We start from the raw sequence: 23239 nt of genomic DNA, 5'->3' as shown, positions 1-23239 counted from the left end.
CGTTTGTGAGGGTTACACTTACAAATTGTTGCTATTTGCATGAGGCCTCGCTCCTCTTTCACTGCGCCACACAGCCAAGCTGAAGCCCACATTTTTGTGATTCGCTATTCACAAATTTGCATTTTTTTTTCCTCAATGGAATCTATCCTCAGTGAGTCGCCGTGTTCTTTCTGTAATGCTCTAAAATGACACAAAGTGATGCCAAAGCCCTGACTAATAGGAAAGTAGTAATTGGTGTCAAGGAAGTACGTTGAAGATGAGTCTTTTCTGTTTTTGTCAGGGAGGCGCTACGTTTAGCCTGGGCTGCCAGTGGAAATTACAGAGAGTCTTTGCCACCGTTTATCTTTAATGTTTTACAATGAGTTAGAAATGGAAATGAATTGTGTTGGGATCATTGTGATATATTTACGCTTGAAACGATCAATCTGGGCAATTAGCAACATCTCATTTTATGACCAAGAAACAACATCAAGAATTGTTCCACTTCCGTTATTCGATGTTATGTCATGCGCGTCAGTGTCGTCACATTTGTCAACACAGGCAGGTGCTCAAAAATAAGCGAGGAGCTGCTCCATCGCAGCTCCCAAAATAGACAGCAAAGGCGGTTAAATATAGATCACGTCTTCATTTTAGACTTGATGACTGGAATAAAATTTAAAAAAAATTGTTTTTTGAAAAAAGCCGATCTACGGTTGCACCGAATGCTCCCCGAGAAGCACGAGGAGGCTCGGCGCTTTCGCAACGTAACGGGAGAGCATCTTGAAGATAGCGCACACCTTTTGATACTTTTCGCATATGCACTCAAAAATCTTGCGCTCTCCGAATCTGCTAAATTGCTTTGAGTGGCAGGCAAAGGGATGCAACAGGTGGCGCAAAAAGACAGCTGGCCAAAAGGCAGCTCCTGCTGACCTTTTAATCCTCCCCAATTACTCGAATATGGCCCTTGGGCGAGAAGGCGAGCGCGTACGGAGCGGATTCCGCCGCCGCGCCGCATACATTTGCTGACACGGGAAACTGGGGCGCGTGTTTACAAGCATTTTGCGCAGGCACCGCTGCGGCGGCGAGGGAAGCAGGCGGCCCTTCCGCTGCCGGCGGCAATGCTGAAGCCATATGGAAGGGGGCTCCGCTCACGTAAAACAAGACACGTGGCGAGCTCTGACCTTTCGCTGGCCTAACTATAATATTATGGTAAGATAAGCGCTCCGGTTGCACTTTTTTCCCCCCTCGGGGGATTCGGTGTCCTCCGCAGGGGCACTGAGTGAAAAGCCACGCGTGGCCGTGCGCGGGCCATGATACACTTCACTTGTATGCGGAGATTATTTCTGTACGGGCATTTTTCAAGTCACCTCAATGACAATCGGTGCAGCGGGCTCCCATTTTGTTTGGCTGAAGCCTCGTTTTCTTCATTTCTTTTTATTCGATGATGTTTGTCCAGGCAGCAAGAAAATGACAAGCCGGCAAAGAAGTGGAAGGTCTCCGCCCACTTTCCAGTTATGAACTCTTTTCAGCAGGGGTCGCCAATGGGCACCACATGAGTTGCCCCCCCCCCCCCATGGGACAATGGTGGGACATTGGGATTTTCTAAGAACTTTCATTCTGAAAATGTAAACACTGGTGGAAATGTATAGAAATAAAGTGGTGAGTATTGACACTTATGTTTTCTAGTTATTGTGACAAATCACAAACATGATCTCATCACATAAATGAAGAGCATTCATTATTACTAACAATAAGGAAAAAGTCTCAGTATCAGGCCTTACTTTCTTTTTGACAGGAGGGTTGAATCATTTGTGCTAAATTGCTACACGCGTTCCAGTACTCTATTGCGGTCAAATTGGGCGAAACTGACCAGGGAACAGTAAGTTGCTGCTCTTTGAGAAACTAATGTAACAGAAGGTTTAAAAAAAAAAAAAAAAAAGTTATTTTAAAATGAGTGCTGTGTTCACTTCCCGTTAGTTGTACAAGTGTGACTTGGTGATATGCAAACGTACGTGTATTACTGTTGAAAAAGCAAAATCCTACTGTCCAAGTTGGCCTTTCATAGTCCCAAAGGTTGAACGAGCGCTTTGGCCTCGTGGTGGCTCTGAGGGATGTCACACAGCGGCTGTAGGAAAGGCCTTCCGTGGAAACAGGTGCGCTTGCTCTCATCAAGTTGCTCTTGCATCCGTCCCACGATGTCCTCCACATCCTCCCGGGACAAATGCGCCGGCATCTGTCGGGCCAGTCGCACGGCTTCGCTCTGCGCAAACAATGAGGTCAGTCACTCGCACAAGAAGCAAATGTTGCCGCGCACCCTTGCAAAGTCAACGTTGGCGCACACTCGATAGCAGATAGTGAACAACGCTTAAAAAAAAATGCTTTGAGCTATTTAACCTCACTCCCAGTTGAAATTTACTGTCAAACTCAACCTAAAACAAAGAGAACTTTGTGTTGTGTAATTGAAACAACCACATAGCTTCTCCTTAGATCAGTTTGTTTAGCGTTAACAAATAGCGGTGTTATAGCCCTTTTTGCAACGGGTATTGAATATTGTGTAGATGCAAAACTTAGATCAAATAACACTCACAGGTGTATATTCTTTATCAACTGCAAAGATTGCAGATTACAGCGGCCTACTGAGGAGCGCTTCGCTTTCATGTACCGGTACATGCTTCTGTCTGTATTGTATTGTACTGTAGCCAGCTGGCCAAGGCATGCACACAATTAAGGCATAAAATGTGTACAATTCTTTGCATGATGCAATATAGTAGTGTTTGGTTTTTTTTTTTTAATTAAAAAAAAAACCTTACAAAAATGTTTTTTGGGGCCGGGGGGCTGGCACCGATTAATTGCATTTAACTGGCATCTGGAGTCACCACCGCATACGATCTCTCCATATTGCCGATCTCACCGCCGGAACGCATGTTCCCGCCATGAACGGGGGATCATTGTACTTTTACTCTGGATGCACTTTTGCTCGCTTTATCACTCACTTGGAGGTAGTTGGACACTTTGTGCGGCCGACACTCCTGCACAGTTTTGGCCTTCCTGCGAAGAACCGCCGTCATGATCTCCCCGAGGTCGTCTAGACCGAGGAAAGGCACGCAGTCGGCCAGCGCCGTCACTTCCAGATGTCTCTCGGCCGACGCGCCGCCTGGCCAAGACGAGCAGAAAGCGAGGATTAATATACTTGCAGACGAAGATTCAATCTCCAGGAAATAATAATAAATAAATATTGTGATTTACAGTATGGCCGCTGACCAAGTCAAACCGTGGAGGGCCAAATGGAGTGTTAAATGACTAATAGAGGCCCCCGAAGACCGAAAGGAAGTCGGAAAAAAATACGGCCTGTCATTTAAAGAGGAAATATCACAAATCACGCAAATGTATATTTCTGACACAAGACTTGGACGCCACGGCCGATGTTTTAGTTTGTATTCCAAGAAGAGAGTCGCAAATATTCCACGATGTTACACGCACGGCGCGCCGTGTCAGGCTGAGGCAACACAGCCACTGGGGGCTGGCAGCGACCAATGAAAATTCCCAGAATTCTTTCAAAGGGCAACCATTCCGATCACCCGCAAGCTGGGCCGCAGACCCGCTGAAAAGGTCACGGCGTCGGGCAAAACGCCAACTTTGCAACCAAAACAAGCAAGATTCACGGGAAGCTGAGAAATAATCCCGGTAATGAAGAAGGAATGGTGCCAAACGGTCAGTTATTGGCCGGCTATTATGTTACGAAACGGCAATGAAAAATATTGACAGTCACGCGTTTGTTTTGGTAGCTGCCATCACGTAAGATTCTACGAGCACAACTGGAATGCTTGTCGGACTTGTGTAGCTCAATGCGCATCATCGCTAACATGCTCTGCTTGCACTAACAACACGGCTACGCACAGAGGAAGCGAGTTCGCACCAGCGGTTCCCAACATTATCTTTTTGCCATATGAATCAACATATGACCCCCCCCCACACACACAGTCGGAGTTGCCAAGTTAGCGATTCGGCTTGCCTGGCGTGAGTCTGACTTGAAATCCGTTGGCCACAAGTCTTGGGTCAGAGATGAACATCCGGCCATTGATATCAGGGCTCTGTTTCTCCATGTTGCACAAGGCCTCCATGGAGTCGCGTCCCCCTAAACGTCTGCACAAGAGTCAAAGGAGGAAATTCAGCGACGTCTACGCAGGTGCATCGCAATCCATTTCAATATTGTGGCCAACTTGTTTGAGTAGCGCAATTCAAAAAGTGGAACTACAGAATCCGCAACACACGCTAAAACATTTCATGGGTTCAAAAAAGATAACTCAAAATTCACCATTCAAGAAATTTGAGAAATTATTTTGATAGAAATGAGGTAGGAATCGGAAACGGTTTTTTTCTCTGTGTGTGAATCAATGTTTAGTAATTAATAATGTACACGTTTTAGTTTTTTCAATTTAAGTAATGAAATGAAATTGATGTTGCTACACCAGAGGAGGGAAAACTTTCGTTGTCCACAGCTAGATTTGATCTTGACCAATCAAAAAATGCTAACATTAATACATAGTCTATATTATTCATTCATTAAATAAAAAAAATAAAATCAAATTCATTTTTTGAAGCCAAATGGTTATTTTGCAAACATTTTATTGTATTATTTACAATAAATCCAATTAATTAACCAATTATCTAATCAAATGAATTAAAAAATGCTTTTGAAAATTCAACATAAATGAAACAACCATTTTTATATATATTTGGGGGGGGCTAAATCAATGCAACAAATAGAAGAGGACTCTTGCTAAGAGTGCCTCCCCACCCCGACGCACACTACGAGTGTCGAGTGGAAGACGACTATTCTTTCTTGTTGGCTACTAAAAGCATTGTTGAGAAGTGGCCAGCAAGTGACGTTACCCTTCCGTGACACGTATGGCGTTCTGCAGCGTGACTGCTGGAAGGACTTGATTCTGCAGGAGTCTCTTAAGCAGCAAGCTCTCCTGTACCCGAAAGGGATTGAACAACATCAGCCTCTGACCGCATAAAATGACCCAGGCGCTCTGAGAGGCCAGCCGGTTGATAAGACGCAGGCCCCGCGCTGGCGCCGTGCCGCGGGACGACGAGAGGCGCCGGAGTCGTGCGCCAAGCTTTGACACGCAACAGGGGAGGGGCCGCCAGGACTTTGGACTCGGGGCCCGGGGCTTCTTCTGGGCCCGCGGCGCCGAGAAGAGCTCGTCCAGCAGCTGCTGGTTGGAGAGCGCCGCCTTGCGCTTCTGGCCCGGAGCGCAGGTGGCGCGACGCTCTTTCCAAGCGCCGCCGCCGCCCCCGTTCGCCAGTTTGGCGGCGCAGGTGCGGTCGTGCTGCTCCACGCGCTTTTTGGCTTTCTCTTCATACCTGCAAAGTGCAAAACGTGTCCACTTTTTGAAATATGCTTCCTACAGTTTGAAACATAGCCGTGAGATATGAAAAACAACATACTCTGATAAATGAGAGCGATTAGAAGACAATTTGAGAGCAGCTATATTTTTCCGATTTTTTTTCCCCCTCTGGCCCGCTAAATGACTCCATCCCTGTCTTAGCTTCATGAATGTAAATCCTTTGACTCGCAGGGGGGCCGAAACGGGTCAAACGCTAACGCTCATTACCTCCATCTGTTCGCTGCCAAATCTGTCCTTGACTAGCCAACTTTGTGTCACTCCCCTGAGCGCTCATCAACTAAGTGTGGATGTGATTTTCGATGAACGAAAACAACGATGAGAACCGGGAAACGGCACATTTGTCTTTCAAGTGATACTCCGGCGGCACACCAAAAAGAAGCGACCGACTCGCTCTGAATCTGAGGGTTCCCGTCTCAAGAAACAAAAACACATCGAAGGCAATAAAACGTACTTGTTGCGGTCTTCCTCGGTGAGGTTTTTCCACCTGTCACGAACAGCGTTGCTGATCTCCTGTAGGCTGGCGGTCGGCTTCTCCCTGAGAACCTCGACGCGGGCTTCCTTCTCGAACAGAGCGACCGGCGATGGCGGCGCTCTCATCGTCCGGTTGCCGATCAGGTCAAAGGCGGTCAGAGCCGTGCGCTTCTCTGTGATGACGTTGCCCGTCTTTTTGTTTGCCTCGATCTCGCCGACGGCCGAGCGACTCGGCGCGGAGGCCTGATGGATTTTGACCGGCTGCAGGGGCTCGCCCGAAACCGGGTCCGTCAGAGCGGTGCCCTTACTCCAGTCTTGGGCCGATATACGAGCCCTGCTCGAGTCTTCCTCGTCCTTGAATTCATCGGGGAGTTCACTTGGCAAGCGTACGATTTCATCACCCCCGAGGGAGACCTCCGACTCCGAGCCGGCGGGCGCCCGGCCGACAATCCAGTCGTCTGCCGCCGAGGACGAAGAGCTGCTGTTCGAGGTCCGTCTGCTTGCTGGCTGCTCTGGATTGTCGGCGTCTGACGGTTCAAGCGGATCTTTAAGGGTGCGAAATCCCCCAACATCCTTTATTGCGCCGATCTCATCCTCCGGTTCTGCAGTTGAAGTCTTCGAGGAGGGCGAAAACGAGGCAGCGCCGCCGAGTTGTTCCGTTGGAGAGTGGCAACCGGGCCGATACCCGTAGAGAGAAACCAGCAGGGCTTCCAACGCAGTAAACAAGGCTTCCTAAAAGCAAGCAGGGAAGCGAGAGCGATTAGCACGTCGGTTGGCATTTGTCCGAGCTCAAGCTTCGTAGAATACCTTGTTGTGGAGAAGAACCTGAGTCTTGTCAGGTGTCAGATTGACATCCAGCGCAGAGGGTGAAACGGTGATCTGAAGCATTAGGATGGGGTAGCGGTTTTGCGCCGACTCATCCGCGTACTGCGCAGCATAGTGTTGACGGAGTAACTGACGACCGATCCGAAATTGAAACAGAAGATTGACAAAAGAAAAAAAAAACGTTTCAAACGAAGAACTACTCAGAGCGTAGCGCGGTGCAAACAGAAACGTACCTTCAAGATTTCCTTATGGTGGACGGGCCGATTGTTGACAAATATGAATGTTTTGTCTGGAACAGAAGTGCTGGTTGAAGAGGCATCTGCTCCTGGCTTGGGGAAAAAACCCTCAAGAAAAATCTTTGAAACAGAAGAAATGAACAACTCAAGTAAAACGAGTCATTGTTGCGACAAAGGACTTGATGTGGCTAGGTCAAGTTTAACCTTTGTGTTATATTAAATGTGTGCAAGTGCGTGCAAGTGCTTTTTAAATGCCTTAAAAGGACTTTGGGGTGGGGGAGGGCTGAAATTGTCCATCAAACTAAATCAGCACCTCTTGCAAAAACACATTGCATAAAAACTCAACTTGAAGTTTGGCTATGCTCGAAAAAACCTTTCAGTTGAGAAAACGTATACACCGATCGAGGCCTGACAATTTTGCCTGCAGCTGTTCTCTACAGCTAAAAATGATGAGCGGACAAAAAAAAAAAAAACCACTAAAAAGTCCATGATGGATGTACGTTTGTAAGACATTGCGAGCTCTATTAATGTTGTATCGATTCCAGGTGGCCAAGAGCCCTGCTTTTTTGTCACCCGTCCCACATGGCTTCAGCCTCATTATTTGCAACGCTCGCTCAACGACGTCAATAAACGAGCCGCGCTTTCATTTCGGGCCACGTGTGTTTCTCCCCGTTTCTGCTCATTACGGTCACTTTATTTCAACGCAAATGGCGACTCCTTGCCCTCCAAGGGCTGAAAGGAGAAGGAAACGCGGCGGTCATGTTTGCTTCCAATTCTTCCCCGAGGTGTCAACTTGGCTCCCCTTGATCACAAACGGGAGAAAAAGCACTTTTATTGCTACGGGGAGTCGGACCGGCAGGACAAGACGGAAGGTCGATCTCGTAACTGGCCGCAGCGACAAATCAACAACACGCAAACGAGACAAATGAGAGAAACAAGATGAAAAGGTGCTGCTCTATATCCGTCAGAGCGGATCAGTTCACGAGCTGCCCAGCCGCATGGCACCTATCGTGAGCGAGCAGAAAAGTGACCGCTCAAAACATAATTCAATTAGCATCAGCACAACAAAGCTTAGCTTAAAAAAAATAAAAAATAAAAAAAAAATGCTCACTCTTCATCAGGAAAGAAAGTTGGCTGGCGACCAACTGAGCACATTTTCTGGCTTGCGACCAGCGCTTCTTGGCCATTCGCTCGCGGTCAAGTATAATGTGGAGTCTGTTAAAAGGAGACGTTCATCCATCTTCTATAGAACTTGGCCTCATTAGGCTTGCGGGTAACTGGAGCCTATCCCAGCTGTCTTGGGGCGAGAGGCGGGGTACACCCTTGACTGGTCGCAGACGAACATAAAGAGCGGTCACGCTCACATTCGCACCTATGGATAATCTCGAGTTCCTTGATGTACAAATGAACGCACCACCGCTCACCCTGCCCGCCGGTACAATTTGTCAAGGGCGGCTTTTGTGAGCATGACGAGGGGGGGGGGGCCGAGTCGCGGCGTTTTCGCCAGGCGAGGGCAACTTGCTCTCAACAGTCCAGGGACTGAAGAGAAAAGCAAGCCTCCATTAAGACAGCAAAAGCATGGATTGGATTTTCACTCATGGAGGCAGCACTTCGCCGCCAAGCCAGCGAAAGGTGCGACGCTCCAGTTTTGTCCCGTCTGCCCAAAGGAAAATCTCCCAACGATTTTGCATTCTTGTGAGGTTGGAGTTATTTCAGTGACCATTCAATGGCATTTTGGAGAATTAACAGGCTTCACGAGCAAGACAATTTCCCGTTTTGGAACAAACCTCTGTTTGCTCTTGACGATGGTGACATGGGAGCAGGTTGGCAAGCGTGCTGGAGCCCAAGGTAGCGAGGAGGGCGCTCCTGTGGTCGGCCGCCTTGGCCTTCTGCCAGACCAGCACCTGGAACAACGTGACACCAACATACACAGTTAACGTTCACATTAATGTCAAGACAGTAACCCGACCGACATAGCTGCAGCAACTCTTGCTTGGCAACAACTCTTGTCACCATTTTCATAAAAGTCTTCAGCTTAAAGTGGAAGTCGACCCAAACATTCATTTTCCAGAATATGTTCTATGCAGGCCCACTAGTTCAAATACGGCATTCTGGTTAATATTGTGTTATCTTTTTTTTAAATGATTATCAATAGCAGAAAAGAACCAGTACCATTATTAGTGTTTCTGAGGAACAACTGAAACAGCGGGCAGCGTTAAACAATGATCAAACCAAAATACCTCCACCGGGCGCAAAAGAATAAAAGAATACTTCTAATTGCGTTTTAGTCAAAGGTAATGAGCAAGCACAACCAAAGCCTCAGTTGTATTGCTTGTCAAACCGGTGCGCTGCGCGATCGGCACGCATCGGCTATTTGACGTACAGTTAGCGCATGCAAACGGATAGCTCCTGTAAACAGCTCGTAAAGAAGCTGTGAAACGTGACACACGGGCCCAAATAGCAGAGCTCGTTGTAAAGGATAGGGGCAAGCGAGAGCTGAATGTACCAAACGGGGCATTCGTTACTCACCGTTAACAACCTTGAAACGGATTTCTAGGAACGTCATATACAGTGGTGGCGTGCCCTCTCGCTGACCCACATAGCCTACATACAGTACACACGTACACACACACACGCACGCACGCTGGCTGGCTGGCTGGCTGCAGCCTGAAACACAAACTGCAGCTGAGTTCAGCAACTTACTCAAGCATCATAATCAGCTAAATCCGAGTTCACAGTCACTCATATTTGTGTTTGGAGCACCTGACAGCTGTGATTAGCGGCGCTGAGAAAGGCTACGAGACATGGCAAGGGCCACTTGCTCAAGACCCGTACGGCCGATTGAGCTAATCGTAAAAGGAAGGCTTACAGTAAGATGGTACAGTAAGATGGACCCAAATGATTGGCTTTTATTTTTAGTGGTCAAGGCAAAAGTAAATGTACCCCTATGGAAATTGACTGGTGATAAAAAAGAAAAAGCTACGTAATTGAAAGCTTCTGTCATATTGCAAGTCAAATCAACCTATTTGAAAAAGTAAAAATGTGTAACTCTTCTGTTAAGTGGCAGGCCCAACTGAACTGTTTGAAAATGTAACCAAAAAACATTCAAAGATTTTGCAATCAACCAACCATTGAATTTGCATTGTGCTATGACATGTTTTGGATGGGTAAATGTAGCGTGGGTCAACATTGTAGCTAAGAAACAAACAGCAGGAGGGTTAACTGAACTCAATAGTTTTTGTGTCATGTAAAACAGTCCCTAAAGTTATTCACATCACACATGTTCTTAAGGTCCCTCAAAAGGCACTATGTGTACACGCATACAGCTATGTTTTCATTGCCATATATGTATATGCTGTACATATATTACGGTACTTAAATTCTAACAGTCGTATAAATCTACGTCTTCGTGGCCTGTGGGAGAGGTTGGACAGTGATAAACACAATACATAAATTGGGGAAGGATTCCATCTTTGACCGTCCTGTTACAATTGTTTCCCAGAAACAGCAATACAAAATGACGGGCAGTATCAAGAGGCATTTCTCACGCTTGGGTAAAGAAGAAGGAAAATGCAGTAAATATTTTGTAAATTGCTAATATTCATATTTTCAGCGCACGCAATCGAAACCATGAGAAAGCTGCTGAGGACACCTTGTGGCTGCACACAGTTGCAACATGTGTTATTGCAGTTTGGCAACAAGCCTTGTGTCGCCCATTCTGTATGTTTTGTGAATACTGAATACATATAAAGTGAATATTTAAAGCTCTCAGTACTGTACTAGACTTTTAAACTTCATAACAGCAGGTTTAAATTTAACATTGACAAAAAAAAAAAAAAAAAAAGTGGACACAGAGATTACAGAGTTGTGCCAACTTTTCTACATCCACTGTGTTAAACTAAAAGGTGAAAAAAAGAGGGAGGCTTACCTTATTGTGAGTAAGTGTGAGTCTCAATTGGGGTTTTATAATGGCGTAGGCCACCAGCAGGTCCTGGATTTTTTTCACCTCGTCTTTGCACCTCTTAGCCGACGAGTAGTACTGTCGTCTCACGGGAAGGTTCTTGAAAAGTTTTACTACGCTGACCGATGTACCTGTAAGATGCGACCACCGCATTTTTAATTAAGTAAAGGAGACGCATCCTTTTAAAAGCTTTCAAAGAAACAGTTAGATGGCTGGTTTTGTTTTTATCTTAGGAAGGGTTTTAAATTGTGATAAAAATGCATCATCCCATATGTCGCTCACTCACTTTAGTTGGTTTGGGATTTTGCATTGCATGATGTGGTTAGCAAATGTAAATATGTATTCATTATGCTAGCGAAAGGAGCTATGAGAACATGTAACCCTAGTATACTTGAAAAAAAAGTTACTGATGTGGTAAAAAAGCAATTCTTTGATTCTGCTACGTACAGCAAAAGTTAATGAGGCATTGCATACCTGTCAACGTATCCGTTTTCCCCGTATTTTATACGTTTGTTGATCATTTCAAATTGTGTATGCCGTATAACAATTTTTGTACGGGATTTTTTTTTTTTTATAAACTTTTTTTTGTTAGACCGATCTCATCTTGCCCATTTCAGCTCTAATCCGGACCGTCTCGGTCACTGGTGGCAGACGACAAGGTTATTTGGTAAATAAAATAAACTTGTTTACACAAATTATCTTTGTTCTTATTCTACATAGTCTGTCTTGCTGTGAGAAAATAGGTGCCGCGTTGTGTTTCTAAGGTTTATTATTGCTTAATTAAGGGGATTTGCAATCATTAAAGAGGGGAGAAATTGGCTGAGGTTGACAGGTATGCATTGCCTTGGCCTAAGTGAGTCGGCTTCTGAGAAATGATGCTCCCTTGGGCGTTAAGCGTGTACTGGGTGCTGACGTCATCGTCCTCGGTCTTGGTGGTGATGGCCACCTGGAGAGAATAAAAATAACACGCGTACTGTATAAACAAACAAATCACACCAATATTCACACCTATGAGGAATTTGGGGTCTTTCTGAGCCCTTCATGAAAACAGACTGATTTTCTTTTGTTTAATCAAAATAAGACATTTGCAAGCATCTGCTTTTACTTTGGAAAATGTGCGAACAGTAACTGAATCAGTTTCAAAAAAGTTGGTGAGTACAACATCAATCCCTCTTGTGTTGCTTAATTGTTTTTTTTATAATCACCAAACAATACAAAACATCCATTAAATAATTGGTCAATAAACAGTAATCAAGAAAAAATAGCTTTGTGATACACGTAAATGCAAAATACAATTTTATCCCATGATTTGATATATCGATAGCTTAATCCATAGATTCTAAAAATAATAATAGTAAGGCTTTTTAAAACTCCGTAACTCTCTGGAGTCTGACTGACAGTTTGGACTCACCTCCGCCACGGAGCAAATGGAGCCGAGCGCCTCGCCCCTGAAGCCGTACGTTTGGAGGCGCTCCAGGTCCTCGTGGCTGTGGATCTTGGAGGTGAAATGACGCACGGCCATCACAGGAGCATCGGCGGCTTTGATTCCACAGCCGTTGTCGCGGACCTCAATCCGATCCAGGCCGTAGTTCTCCTGCAGTGAAAATTTTTTTAAAAAGAGAGGAGTTTTGTATGACTTTTGTTACCAGGACAACCAGAGATGGAGCGGGGGTGACAACGAGGCAAGCTGCTTCTCCTTGCAGAAGACAATAAAAGCATTTTCACTTGTAGAGGCAGCACTTCATTCACTTGTCAGTTAGCGTGCGGATAACTTGAACTCCCGCTACCCTTACTATAACAAAAGCCCAGCCTAACTGACCCTCGCCCCAAGGTGACTAACTTTGACGACAAATCTCCACAATTCTTTGGTTTGCTTTCCTAACGTTACTAATCTTCACATTCACAGACATTGATTCTGGAAACTGCCAACTCACTAAAGGTTGACTTGGTTGTGAAAATTCACAAATGGATGGGGGTCATTCGAGCCCAAATTAAAAAAAAAAAAGGAGCGAAAATGATGTCAACTGTACCAGTTTGACGTCAATGGTGGAAGCCACTGCATCGAGTGCGTTTTCAAGCAGTTCTTTCACTACATTCGTAATCGAGGTGATGACCTGTGAGCTGGACAACAGCCGCACGGTGTCTGCGGGCAGATGGTTCATGATAGACCTAAAAAACAAAAATAAATGAGGGAGTTCATACTTAATTGTGACTGGAGGGCGATTCGTGGGTCGCAAAAAGATGATGTCATTTAATCCCATTTCGACGATATCGATTGAGAACGTTAGCTCGCGAGCCCGTCTGAAAGTGGCTAATGAATTAATGAATACTCACCCGGAGATTTACACGTTCATTCCCAAGTTGGATGTTACATAATAAAAAAAACTGTGTGCAAACTCTAAACGTGTCTCGTCCTGCGACTGTGTCGTAAAGAAACGGGAAAACGAACTCCCGCCCGGTTTACTAAGCGCTGATTGGCTGGAAATCAAAAGAAGGCGTATCCCCAACCAAATTTGCCCTGAGTCAAACCTGCCAGGCACGTCGTCATCACAGTTTCATCTTTTTCCGCGTTAAAATTTAATACAACCCAAAACAAATGTTGTTATCGTTTTTTTTAGTACGCCACACTATTATGTACGCGTCGTTTCAAAACAGTAAAAACATGTAACATTGCAAAATAGCCCGACAGTCCTCACAGGAAACCATTGGTTACCAGGTCCATTCGGCATTCTCCAACTTCCGCTTTGTGTTTCACTGCGCCCGTCGCTGTCGGCTAGTGTCAGTGAAGCACATCATCACCATCAACAACAACATCAACGACAACGACAAGGTTGTCTTCTCTTTCTCTTCGCATCAGATCGGCTCTACGGGTACTTCCACGACCCGCTGCTATAACCTGTAAGTCCCCGGGGCCTTTTGCCCACCTTCCACCTAATCGAATCAAAAGTAGATGATTTTCACGCATATTCTCCGCCATCTGCTACATAACTGCTAGGTGTGAAGCACACTGCACGAGACTTGTATTTCCTATCAGTAACAATGGAAAGTAACTGTATTGGGGTTATATTTCAGTTGTTTTTCCAGTTTTGTCACTTTTTAAGTGACACGGCAGTGCCCATCACACGCAGTGATCTTATCTAACATCTGTTGCCCCGAGGAGTTGTCTTGTAGTCTGTGGATAAGACACCGTGCGTACTGTTTTTCTGTTGCAAAAGGTGTTTTTTTATTTTGCATTGTAAAAACAACTCCATGTGCTATTAAAAAAAAACAAAAACACGCATTTACTTATTTTACTATATATTACTCTTTCAATATGTAGCAGTTCACAGGTCATTAACATTTTTGGGATACCACATTAACATAACAGGAGAGTTCAGAAAACTCCTCCCCCTCAAAAAAAAACAACCTTGAGTTCCACATTATTAACGTCCAAGGGGAAGATCACTCTTCTACTTTGTGGTGTTGTAAACAGTGCAAGCATTCATCCAAGCTGGAAGCTGAAAGCGGGCCAGGGAACAAAGTTCAACAAGATTGGCTAATATATTTTCTTGGTGTCACTTTTAGCGCCAGTGGGCAAAGGTACAGTCGGGCAATTCTTAGTATCATTTGTGTCTTGAAATCCAAATTGTGTCCCGAGAATATTGTACTTGGAAACGCTGTGTTTAGTTTTGGGTGAATTTGTTGCCTTTTTGGTGCCTCAACATGTCATAAAACTGACATTTTTTGCAAGTGCGTGTATCCTGTTGGAAATGTATCTGTTTTGGGCTTCCTAAACACAAGAAATCAAAACACTTGCACATGAAAGAGTCTCAAGAGTCTCAAGAACGCACAGCTGAAAGTGAACAGGACATCAGCCAATTTGGTTTGAAGTGGCCCTTTTGGGCAAATTATCGATTTTGTATTTTTATATCTTCCAGACCAGAATGAATGTGGGTGTGGCACACAGCGAGGTGAACCCCAACACGCGGGTCATGAATAGCCGCGGCATCTGGCTGACCTACGCGCTCGGCGTAGGAATCCTTCACATTGTGCTCCTGAGCATTCCGTTCTTCAGCGTGCCGCTCGTGTGGACGCTCACCAACATCATACACAACTTGGTGAGGAGAACACACCAAGTATAGTTTTACAGTATAGTGTTTTCTAATGCAGTGCTATTTTTCTTCTTTAAAAAGCGCAAAAAAAAAAAAAAAGGCTCATGGAATGTCAATTAAAATGGGGAAAACTGATTAGTTTTGAGCTTGGTCAGAGTTGGAGTTACAGCTGAAAATGAGAAGACAGCGTACAACTGTACAAGCAATAACCAAGGAAGCCATTTTGATGCAGCATCTATGGAGATTACGCACGGCTGCACGCACGACTGATATGGAGGCATTCTGCTACCGTCAGTAGTCTGACCTTGTCTTTGTTTAGGACGGCAGACTCCGTTGTAGGAAGCCAGCCTTTGTTAGCGATAAGAGCCCCGAGACAAAACACAGACATCCATTTCATAGGGTCGTTGTGGGTGAGCTGGAGCTTAGCCCAACGGACTTTGGCCAAGAATAGCCCTACTGGTACTGGTTGCAAGGAAACCTATTCAAGCAACGGGTATTTGAATACAAACAGTGGAGCAATACATGTAGACGGGCAATATAATACTCACAGGCATTCCTTATCCTCTGAAGAACCATGAATATTACTTTAGATCCCTGAGGAGCTGAGACATCTCCATATAGCCGCGTGTCTGTATTTGACTTCCCCCAGGTGGCCAAGGCGCGTACATCAAAAGGAGCAGCAAAACATCCATTCAATTGAAGCAAAAAAGTTTATTCTAATTTATTCCAATTGTTGTACATGTTTCTCATAAATCACAATAGAGTGCTTTTTTTTTTTTTTTTTTAAAAAGCACAAATACAACTGTTCCTTCTTGGGGAGTCTGGAACAGATTCATTACATTTTCATTCATTTCCAAGCACAAAAATTGTTTTGAGTTATAACCACGGTTATGGAACAAATGAAACACGAATCTCAAAGCACTGCTGTAATCCTGAATTTAAAAAGAAAAGGCAAGAGTAAAGACAGCAGGCTACATCAAGTCCTTAAAAACACAACATTTTCTCAAGAGATTGAAATCATCCACAACATTGTTCATATATTAACATCAGTGCTCATCTGTCAATGAGACACGCTCTGTGTTTAACCATCAAAAATGTAAATTGACGCAGTGCATTTTAAAATGACAACATCATGCCATCAGAATACATTTAATCCTAATTTTGATTCGATTTTTAAGTGGGTCAATTTGACTATGACAACGCAAATTATTTTCTATAAGGGGGAAAAAAAATCATGTTTCGTCCATTTTTTGTTTCCAATCTCAATTTTTAAATGGTTCCGTTCCATTTCACACACACACAACATAGCAGGAGGCTGAAATAAACTCATTAGGAAAAGGGAACAAACAAAACTCGTTGGGGAATACTGAACTCCCGATGGTCAATCTCCATTTTGTCCTAATCACAAGTTCCCCAAACGTGTCCGTGGTCTTGCTGTTCCTACCCACGGCGCCTTTTTGTCTCTGCAGGGAATGTACGTGTTCATGCATGCGGTGAAAGGGACGCCTTTTGAGACCCCCGATCAGGGCAAGGCCAGACTTCTCACGCATTGGGAACAGCTCGATTACGGCGTGCAGTTCACGTCCTCCAGAAAGTTCTTCAACATTTCCCCCATCGTCCTGTAAGCGTCCTTTTGCGTGTGAGCATTTGCTCAATGCTGACAAACCAATATTGGCAATGATTTTAATTGATCGCGAGTCATCATACTTCACACTTGCATGCCTTGCTTACATTTTTTTTTTGTGTGTTTTTTTTTTTGGCGGTGGGGGGGGGGGGTGATTTGTTTTCTTCCACAGTTATTTCCTGGCGAGTTTCTACACCAAATACGACGCAACGCATTTCTGCATAAACACGGCCTCGCTGCTCAGCGTGCTCATCCCCAAGCTACCGCAACTGCACGGCGTGAGAATCTTTGGGATTAACAAGTACTAAATCCTTCACGACCTCCCCCTCCCCCCCGGATGACATGTGCATCTGTAACTTGCGTGAATGTTGAACCGTTCTGTTATGTCGCGGGTCAAATTGACCTCTCTTCGAGTTTCCAAACTCTTGATAATTTTTCATTTCTCGATAATTTAACATGGCCTGGGTCATATTGACCCAGAAACATTTTTGCTGCACCTGATAAATCACATTTTCAAGTTTCACTCCAAAAAAGCTACATTTATGCAATCAACTTGTACACATTTCTGGTTAAGGAAACATTCCTCGGGTCAAACTGACCCAGGAACACTATTGCTGTGCGTAACAGGAGGGTTAGTGATGCTTTTTCAGTCTGGTCTGACCCGGGCTGGCCCAGGTATCAGTGAGGCTTTTGATTGTTTTTGTTCTTTATTCTCTGACTTGAATTCAGTGACACTATTGGCTATGACGTGTGTTTGTTTGTTTGATTTCGCCACAGCAACGCCCCAATTGTATTGTTTTTTGCAGCAAACAAAAAAATGTTTACTTCCTGAGAAGCCCATGTCTCTGTTACTGGTACACTGATTTCTCAAAGGCTGTCAAATTATTCACCATTGAGTAATTGAATGGAACCCTCCCCTTATTTCCAATATGTGTATATGTATATATATATATATATAAATATATATTCTATGAATACTTTGTAAGTCAATCACAGGGCAGGTGTTTTGTGTATTTCGTTTGTGAATGTGAAATGTTTTAGTGGTGTAAAAATGGTCTTGTGGAAGTGAGGGAAATGTCTGTTAATATTGATTGAGCCAAGTCAAACTTCTTGTATCCTATTAAATTGATTTTGCCTTTTCATGGGATCCGACATTTGGTCAACGCGTTTCATTTTTGTCGTTCTCCAACAGAAATATTTATAATGTACACGACCTTTTGGGTTATCATACTGTTGGAAGACTCTTCACCCTGCACAGACACAAGACACCACACAAACAATCATCGGTGTAAGAAAAAAAAGTTACATCGGTAAAATTACTCAAATATTTACTCTAGTAAAAGTAAAAAGTACAGGCTCTGTAATATACTTGAGTACAGGTAAAAACTATTTTTACCGGATGTTTCCTTCTCACGTCGTATAAAAACATTGTCACTAAACACGCTGTTAAAACTGGCCAATGATTGGTATAACGCAACATGTTTTCTTGTTTTTGCTATTGCAAATTTCTTTTTAGCTGTGGCAAACCAGTCGGAAAAATCAGTCCTGCCTTCCGTGCTATAGATAGAAGCCTCTCACCGAGACAAGTAGCACCCTGCTAGGAAAGATTTGAGGATATTCGTGGTCTCACCTGGGCACGCCAGGTAGGACTCCCGCAGTTTGGTGTTTTTATGCACGTAACCATGCTTGATGCAGATAAAAATCGTCTTGGTCTATCTCGTATGAAGACTCGCAAATCTCATCTGTACAATATACACCAAGAGTTGATGTGTGAGGTGTTTTAAGGAGTCAAGGGGGGACTATGAAATACAAAAACAAAGGATCCGATGTACGCATTTTCCCCATATTAAACACCACTATTGTAATGCCTGACTAAAATAAATAAATCATGGAATTACTGGTTCACTGCTCATGTATGGGTAATTATTTCAGACATACAAACATGGGGATTAGTAAAAGGTCATTCACAAGTGATCGTGATTTACACGCAGTTGCAGTGAAAATTTTATATGATCAATGCATTCTGGATACTATAAATGCAAAAATGTCCTATTAAAAAAAGAGCATTAGATAACGGAGCAACACTTGCCATTTTTTGGGCATGAATGGACAAAGATCGCCAGTTGAGCCTCTCTGGCTCGCCCTGCGTCGAGTCCACATCCAGAGTAACTGTTGATTTTCACTTCCGTCATCGTCACTTATGTTGCTGGTTCCTTCAAGTCGCCGACATGAACGTAACGCAACCTTCGTTCCAATTGTTAGCTGGCCATGAGCCTGCCCTGGCGCTTTCTTCTGCTTCCCATGTTTAAATGATCCTCTAGTGGCGGCGAGCATTGCGTTTTCCGGGTTCTTCTCATCTAGCCAATTGTACATCGTCATGGGGTCATCGTTTGCCATCGAGCCAATCACAAGCTGGGATGTAGGCGAGCGGGTGTATCGCGTCACATGATTGGCGGAGTCAGAAAACATCGACGGGTGCGTTTTCTTCCAGGGCTGTTATTTATTGTTTTGTATTGTATTTACTGCATTTTTTTCATGCATTTAAAACACAAGTAACGATAAACCCTGTTTTGAACATGTATCGAGTAAAACATATTAAAATGTAACGGATACGGTAAAAAGTAGAATAGAAAATAGCCAGTACAAAGTAGCCTACTGAAAAAAGTACTTGCTTTAAAAAAAAACACCTGTCCTTTTTGGACACCGTGGCGATGCACGCTTGTTCTTCGATACCGCCTCTCTTGAGGCACCCAAAAAAAACAGCCTTCCGGAAGACATTTTCCATATGTTTGGAATATGTTCCATGCGCCTTCGCTTGTCTAGACATGGTATTCTGATGAATATTGCATTTGTGGAATATGAGTTAGGCAGCAAAATCCACCTGTTTTTAGCCATCTCGATGCCCATTTTGTCACTTCTGTCGACTGAAAATGACATCACAGTTGCTCAGCTAACGCCCAATCACAGCTCACCTGTTTTCTGAATCTGAACCTTTAATGTAGCTGAAATTAAAGAAAAATGGGAGGAAGACGGGATGGGAGTCGTTTTTAACGGGCCGGGACAGGATTTTGTCTTTTTTTTTGTGCTTTGACCCGGGATGGGACGGGAGTGAAAATCCACTCCCGTGTCACCCTCTACTGTACGTTGAAATCCCAAGTCAAAGCAGTATTTTCACCCTCCATATTAAGAAGAAATCTGCAATGGTGGTTTTAAACAGAATTGAATTCAAACTTGAATCTAAAAGTAATAAGAGATCGTTTTCAAAGAGACACACTGTCGAGCTCCTCGCATTGTCGGCTCATGACTCCTTTGTAAACCTCAAAGCGATGGTTCAGGCCTTTCACCGTATGGATTTTGTACTTAGTCCCCAGGGCTCCGTCGGCAAAGGCCGCCCCGTAGAACACGCGAGCGATCCGCGAGTGGACCAGCGCCATGGCGCACATGACGCACGGCTCTCGGGTCACGTACAGGTCGTACCCGGTGCAGATGTACGGCAGGTGCGCAGAGTCCGAGACGGGTGTCGGATTGGAGCGGCAAGCGGGGCAGGCGGCCAAACTGTAGCGGCCGCCGCCTTGCCCCCGGGCCACCAAGTCAATGCACACCATGACGGCGTGATGCAGCGGGTGGCGCCCTCGACAATCGTGGCCCACCGCCACTATCCTCTCGGAGAGCGGGTCCACCACCGCGGCCCCCACGGCCTCCATGCTCAAGGCCTTCCCTTCTTGGGCGGCGGACAAAGCCGCCGACATGTACGCGTGCATCCGGGCTTTCTGAGCCGGGCTGAAGGAATTTCCTCGGAGGGCGTCGGTCATCTGCTTGTCTTCATTGAAGGAGGTGGGCCAGTGCTTGCTGGCCAGCTCAAATTGGGGTCTGGTCAAAGGGGGGCGGACGGGAACCTTAACCAGGAAGGGTTCGCCCAGCCCGTCACATCCAACGTCCAACGAGTCCAAGTCAGAGTCTGGAGCTTGACTGAGGGGACACAGGAGGATCTCCAGAGAGTGAGGGCGGCCCTCCTCTGCCTTGGTGGGCCGAACCCTCTTGATGTGCTGGAGGCCCGTCAAGGGGTAGCGGTTGTTGAGCTCTACAAGCAGTCGGGACGTCGCTCGCTTGTCGAGGACGGGCGCGGCCAAGACGTCAATCAGCTCCACGGCGTGCGTCTGCTCGTCCGACAGGACTGGGTACGCCGTCCAGGAGTCGGGGTCGAGCTCCGTGCCTTTCCGCCGCTTACTCGCTGGTTCCATTTTTTTTTTTTTTTTAAGTCCTCCTGTCGGATGGGATTCACAGCAAAGTTAGTGTCTGCACACGGCAGTCAGAGTGGCCAGATTCTATTTTGTTAATTCAATCATCTAAAAATGCTACGTGATATTTTCAGTGGACTTATAACAGCAGCAGCAAAGTGGGTCCGTGAGCCGGATGTAGCAAAGCAGCCCCGGAACATAAGCGAGACCAAGCTCTCTGACATTGGCCAGCACTTTTAGCTCAAGAATGCCTTTATTTACAGGTGTCAAACTTAAGGCCCGCGGGCCAGATCCGACCCCCGACATTTTCTTGAATCTGTGCAGGGTACAATGACATCTCAAGACAAAGTTGCTTGAAAATGGAGGATCTTCACCTAGCATAGCTTCCACATCATGGGTTGGAAAACTGCGTGGGGTCAGTATTGTGCATATTTGCGCCTTTCATCACCATTTTTCAACATTCGGAAATGGCTCGGCCACGGACACACTTGCAGAAAAAAGCAGCGCAAGAAAGCTTGACTTGCTTGTTTAATTTCACACTTGCAATGCACACCTTCAATTCTTTCATGTTCTGTTCAAAATGGCAATCCAGCTTTCATGCAGAAAGGCTTTGATGTTCGCACTGACATTCCCATTTGCATTCTGCTTATTTCTTAAAATATGTTCAAGTTTAATTATCCCAAAAATATCATTTAAAAAATACATTAAAAAAAAAAAAAAAAAGAGACAACAAAAATAAGGCTAGTAAAACAAGTATAAACAGTGATTCCCCACCGGTCGAAACACATTTTTGTGTTGTGAGATCTAATCCAGTATGCTGTAGTAAATGATCCAATTTTATTTAACTGCTCCGAAAATTATTCTTTATTTACGACATATGATGCGTTTTTGTAGTTATGCCATTGATGTGTAGTGACATGTTCTTCCACTAGATGGCAGAAGGTACATTCAACCTTTTGCCATTCATACAACAGAATAGCTTTTTGTTCAACTAATCAGGCCCCGTTTTAAGTAAATGTGTAATTTGAAACATCAATATTTCAGTCTGCAGTAAATTTTATGATTTGCTATTCACAAATTCATTTATCTGGTCATTTTGTAACACCATAAGATGCCAAAAGATGGGGCCAAAGTACTGACTCATAGGAAAATTGTACGATTGTAGTAGTAAGTGTTGTTTTCGCTGGATTTTAGAGACAAAACACAATTTGGTTTAGAGTCTGTAGTCAAGTCACGTCAAGTCAAATTTATTTGTACTGTACTCACGGTTTTGGTGTACAGGAGCTTTCCTAATGCAAAAATATGCGTCTTGACTAAAAGGTCGACATTACCCCCACCCCCCCACAATCACTTCCTCCCGAGAAGAAGCTTGGTCTTCAAGACTTTGGGCACGTGTCGAATGGTCAGCGACACTCTGGTCCCCCGGGTGAGCATCTCGCCCGACTGGGCCTCGGCAGCGTGCAGGTTCAACACCTTGTCCGTCAGGGTGTCCAGCTCGCGTGCTTCAATGCCGTGGAGAAGTTTCCGATACGCGTCGTCCTGCAGCACCAACAAGCTGCGTGGCCTCAAGAGCAGCGAGAAAATATGCCGGTCCTCCTCCAACGCCGCAACCGCAGCGTCATCGTCGCACTCCGATCGGCCGACAGGCGTGTAAAAGTCCAGGAGGGCGTGCGAGCCCAGGGTGACAGTGGTGACCGTCGGGTGGTATAAGGGTCCGTCCTCGTGGGGCATAATCCCCTCTCCTGGTTTGTACTCGTTTACCAGCACGTGGTTGGCCGTTTTCCCACCGAACGCCCCGTGCGAGGAAACTTTCTGGCAGTACGCGTGAAGCCAGGCGGGCATCTTCTCCTCCAGCATGCCTTTGGGATGGGGCAAGCCTCCCCAGTTCTGCAGCCTCCTGCCGGACAACTGGGTCCACTTGGGCTTGGGGGACTGATAGACCTGCTGCAAGAGGTAGGCCTCCTCCTCGTCAGATATGAAAGCAGGGATGTAATAGACTGTCGGTGGAGCACCACGCACGAGAAATTGCCTCAATTCCTCGGAAATACATGGCGGGTGTTCCATGTCTCCTTGAGGGAAATTATATGGAAAAGTTTGGGATACAAACGCAATTCAAGAATGAGAGGACGCTGTCACCAGTGAGCAGGAAGCACAAACCCAAGACTTCACCACCGCGTTGCAACATTACAGCACAAAATATAGCGTCATAACCTTGCATTAATACATAAAAATAATAAACTAATATGCCTCTTTACCTTCTTTTGGACATCAATACTTCGCTGTGCCGGTGTAAAGGGAACCAATTAAAAGCTGGCTCTCGTGGTGACGCCTGAGTGCAGCTGACTAAAGCGTCCTCCCTAAACGGAAGTAACGTCATTTACATCCCTCCCTCTTGAACGA

At 45.1% G+C, this 23239-nt stretch overlaps 4 protein-coding genes across 9 annotated transcripts; 1 reads left to right on the top strand and 3 right to left on the bottom strand.

The window, feature by feature from the left end:
• Positions 1-1631: 1631 nt before the first annotated feature.
• pms1 (PMS1 homolog 1, mismatch repair system component) lies at positions 1632-19070 on the bottom strand. Of its 3 annotated transcripts, none has more exons than XM_086052217.1 (13): positions 18691-19070; positions 12917-13055; positions 12298-12480; positions 11730-11832; positions 10854-11017; positions 8713-8829; positions 6923-7045; positions 6672-6818; positions 5845-6596; positions 4873-5349; positions 3992-4122; positions 2973-3133; positions 1632-2239 (listed from the first exon to the last, which is right to left on the bottom strand). In XM_086052217.1, exons 1-13 carry the CDS (start codon positions 19068-19070, stop codon positions 2039-2041), a joined length of 3078 nt encoding a protein of 1025 aa, XP_085908343.1. In that variant the 3' UTR covers positions 1632-2038. The 3 variants fall into 3 exon arrangements, with proteins under 3 accessions (XP_085908343.1, XP_085908344.1, XP_085908345.1); XM_086052218.1 differs by lacking the exon at positions 18691-19070 and adding an exon at positions 13583-13868; XM_086052219.1 differs by lacking the exon at positions 18691-19070 and adding an exon at positions 13221-13405.
• ormdl1 (ORMDL sphingolipid biosynthesis regulator 1) lies at positions 13457-17753 on the top strand. The gene is made up of 4 exons (XM_086052237.1): positions 13457-13784; positions 14804-14983; positions 16447-16598; positions 16774-17753. The coding sequence occupies exons 2-4, from the start codon at positions 14810-14812 to the stop codon at positions 16907-16909; spliced, it is 462 nt and encodes a 153-aa protein (XP_085908363.1). The 5' UTR covers positions 13457-13784; positions 14804-14809; the 3' UTR covers positions 16910-17753.
• adat3 (adenosine deaminase tRNA specific 3) lies at positions 15669-23239 on the bottom strand. Of its 3 annotated transcripts, XM_086052230.1 has the most exons (4): positions 23095-23239; positions 18691-20865; positions 18232-18343; positions 15669-17851 (listed from the first exon to the last, which is right to left on the bottom strand). In XM_086052230.1, the coding sequence occupies exon 2, from the start codon at positions 20840-20842 to the stop codon at positions 19862-19864; it is 981 nt and encodes a 326-aa protein (XP_085908356.1). In that variant the 5' UTR covers positions 20843-20865; positions 23095-23239; the 3' UTR covers positions 15669-17851; positions 18232-18343; positions 18691-19861. The 3 variants fall into 3 exon arrangements, with proteins under 3 accessions (XP_085908356.1, XP_085908355.1, XP_085908357.1); XM_086052229.1 differs by lacking the exon at positions 18232-18343; XM_086052231.1 differs by lacking the exon at positions 18232-18343 and having other exon boundaries at positions 15669-16634.
• alkbh6 (alkB homolog 6, nucleotide demethylase) lies at positions 21350-23218 on the bottom strand. Of its 2 annotated transcripts, none has more exons than XM_086052235.1 (2): positions 23095-23218; positions 21350-22908 (listed from the first exon to the last, which is right to left on the bottom strand). In XM_086052235.1, the coding sequence occupies exon 2, from the start codon at positions 22901-22903 to the stop codon at positions 22187-22189; it is 717 nt and encodes a 238-aa protein (XP_085908361.1). In that variant the 5' UTR covers positions 22904-22908; positions 23095-23218; the 3' UTR covers positions 21350-22186. The 2 variants fall into 2 exon arrangements, with proteins under 2 accessions (XP_085908361.1, XP_085908362.1); XM_086052236.1 differs by having other exon boundaries at positions 21350-22905; positions 23095-23190.

This window comes from Filicampus tigris, chromosome 14, assembly GCF_054856515.1.
Source record: "Filicampus tigris isolate MCC_2025a chromosome 14, RoL_Ftig_1.0, whole genome shotgun sequence".
In the NCBI taxonomy this organism is placed as follows: domain Eukaryota; kingdom Metazoa; phylum Chordata; class Actinopteri; order Syngnathiformes; family Syngnathidae; genus Filicampus; species Filicampus tigris.
The sequence above is the reverse complement of the archived record's forward strand: the minus strand, read 5'-3'. Positions and strand labels throughout refer to the sequence as shown.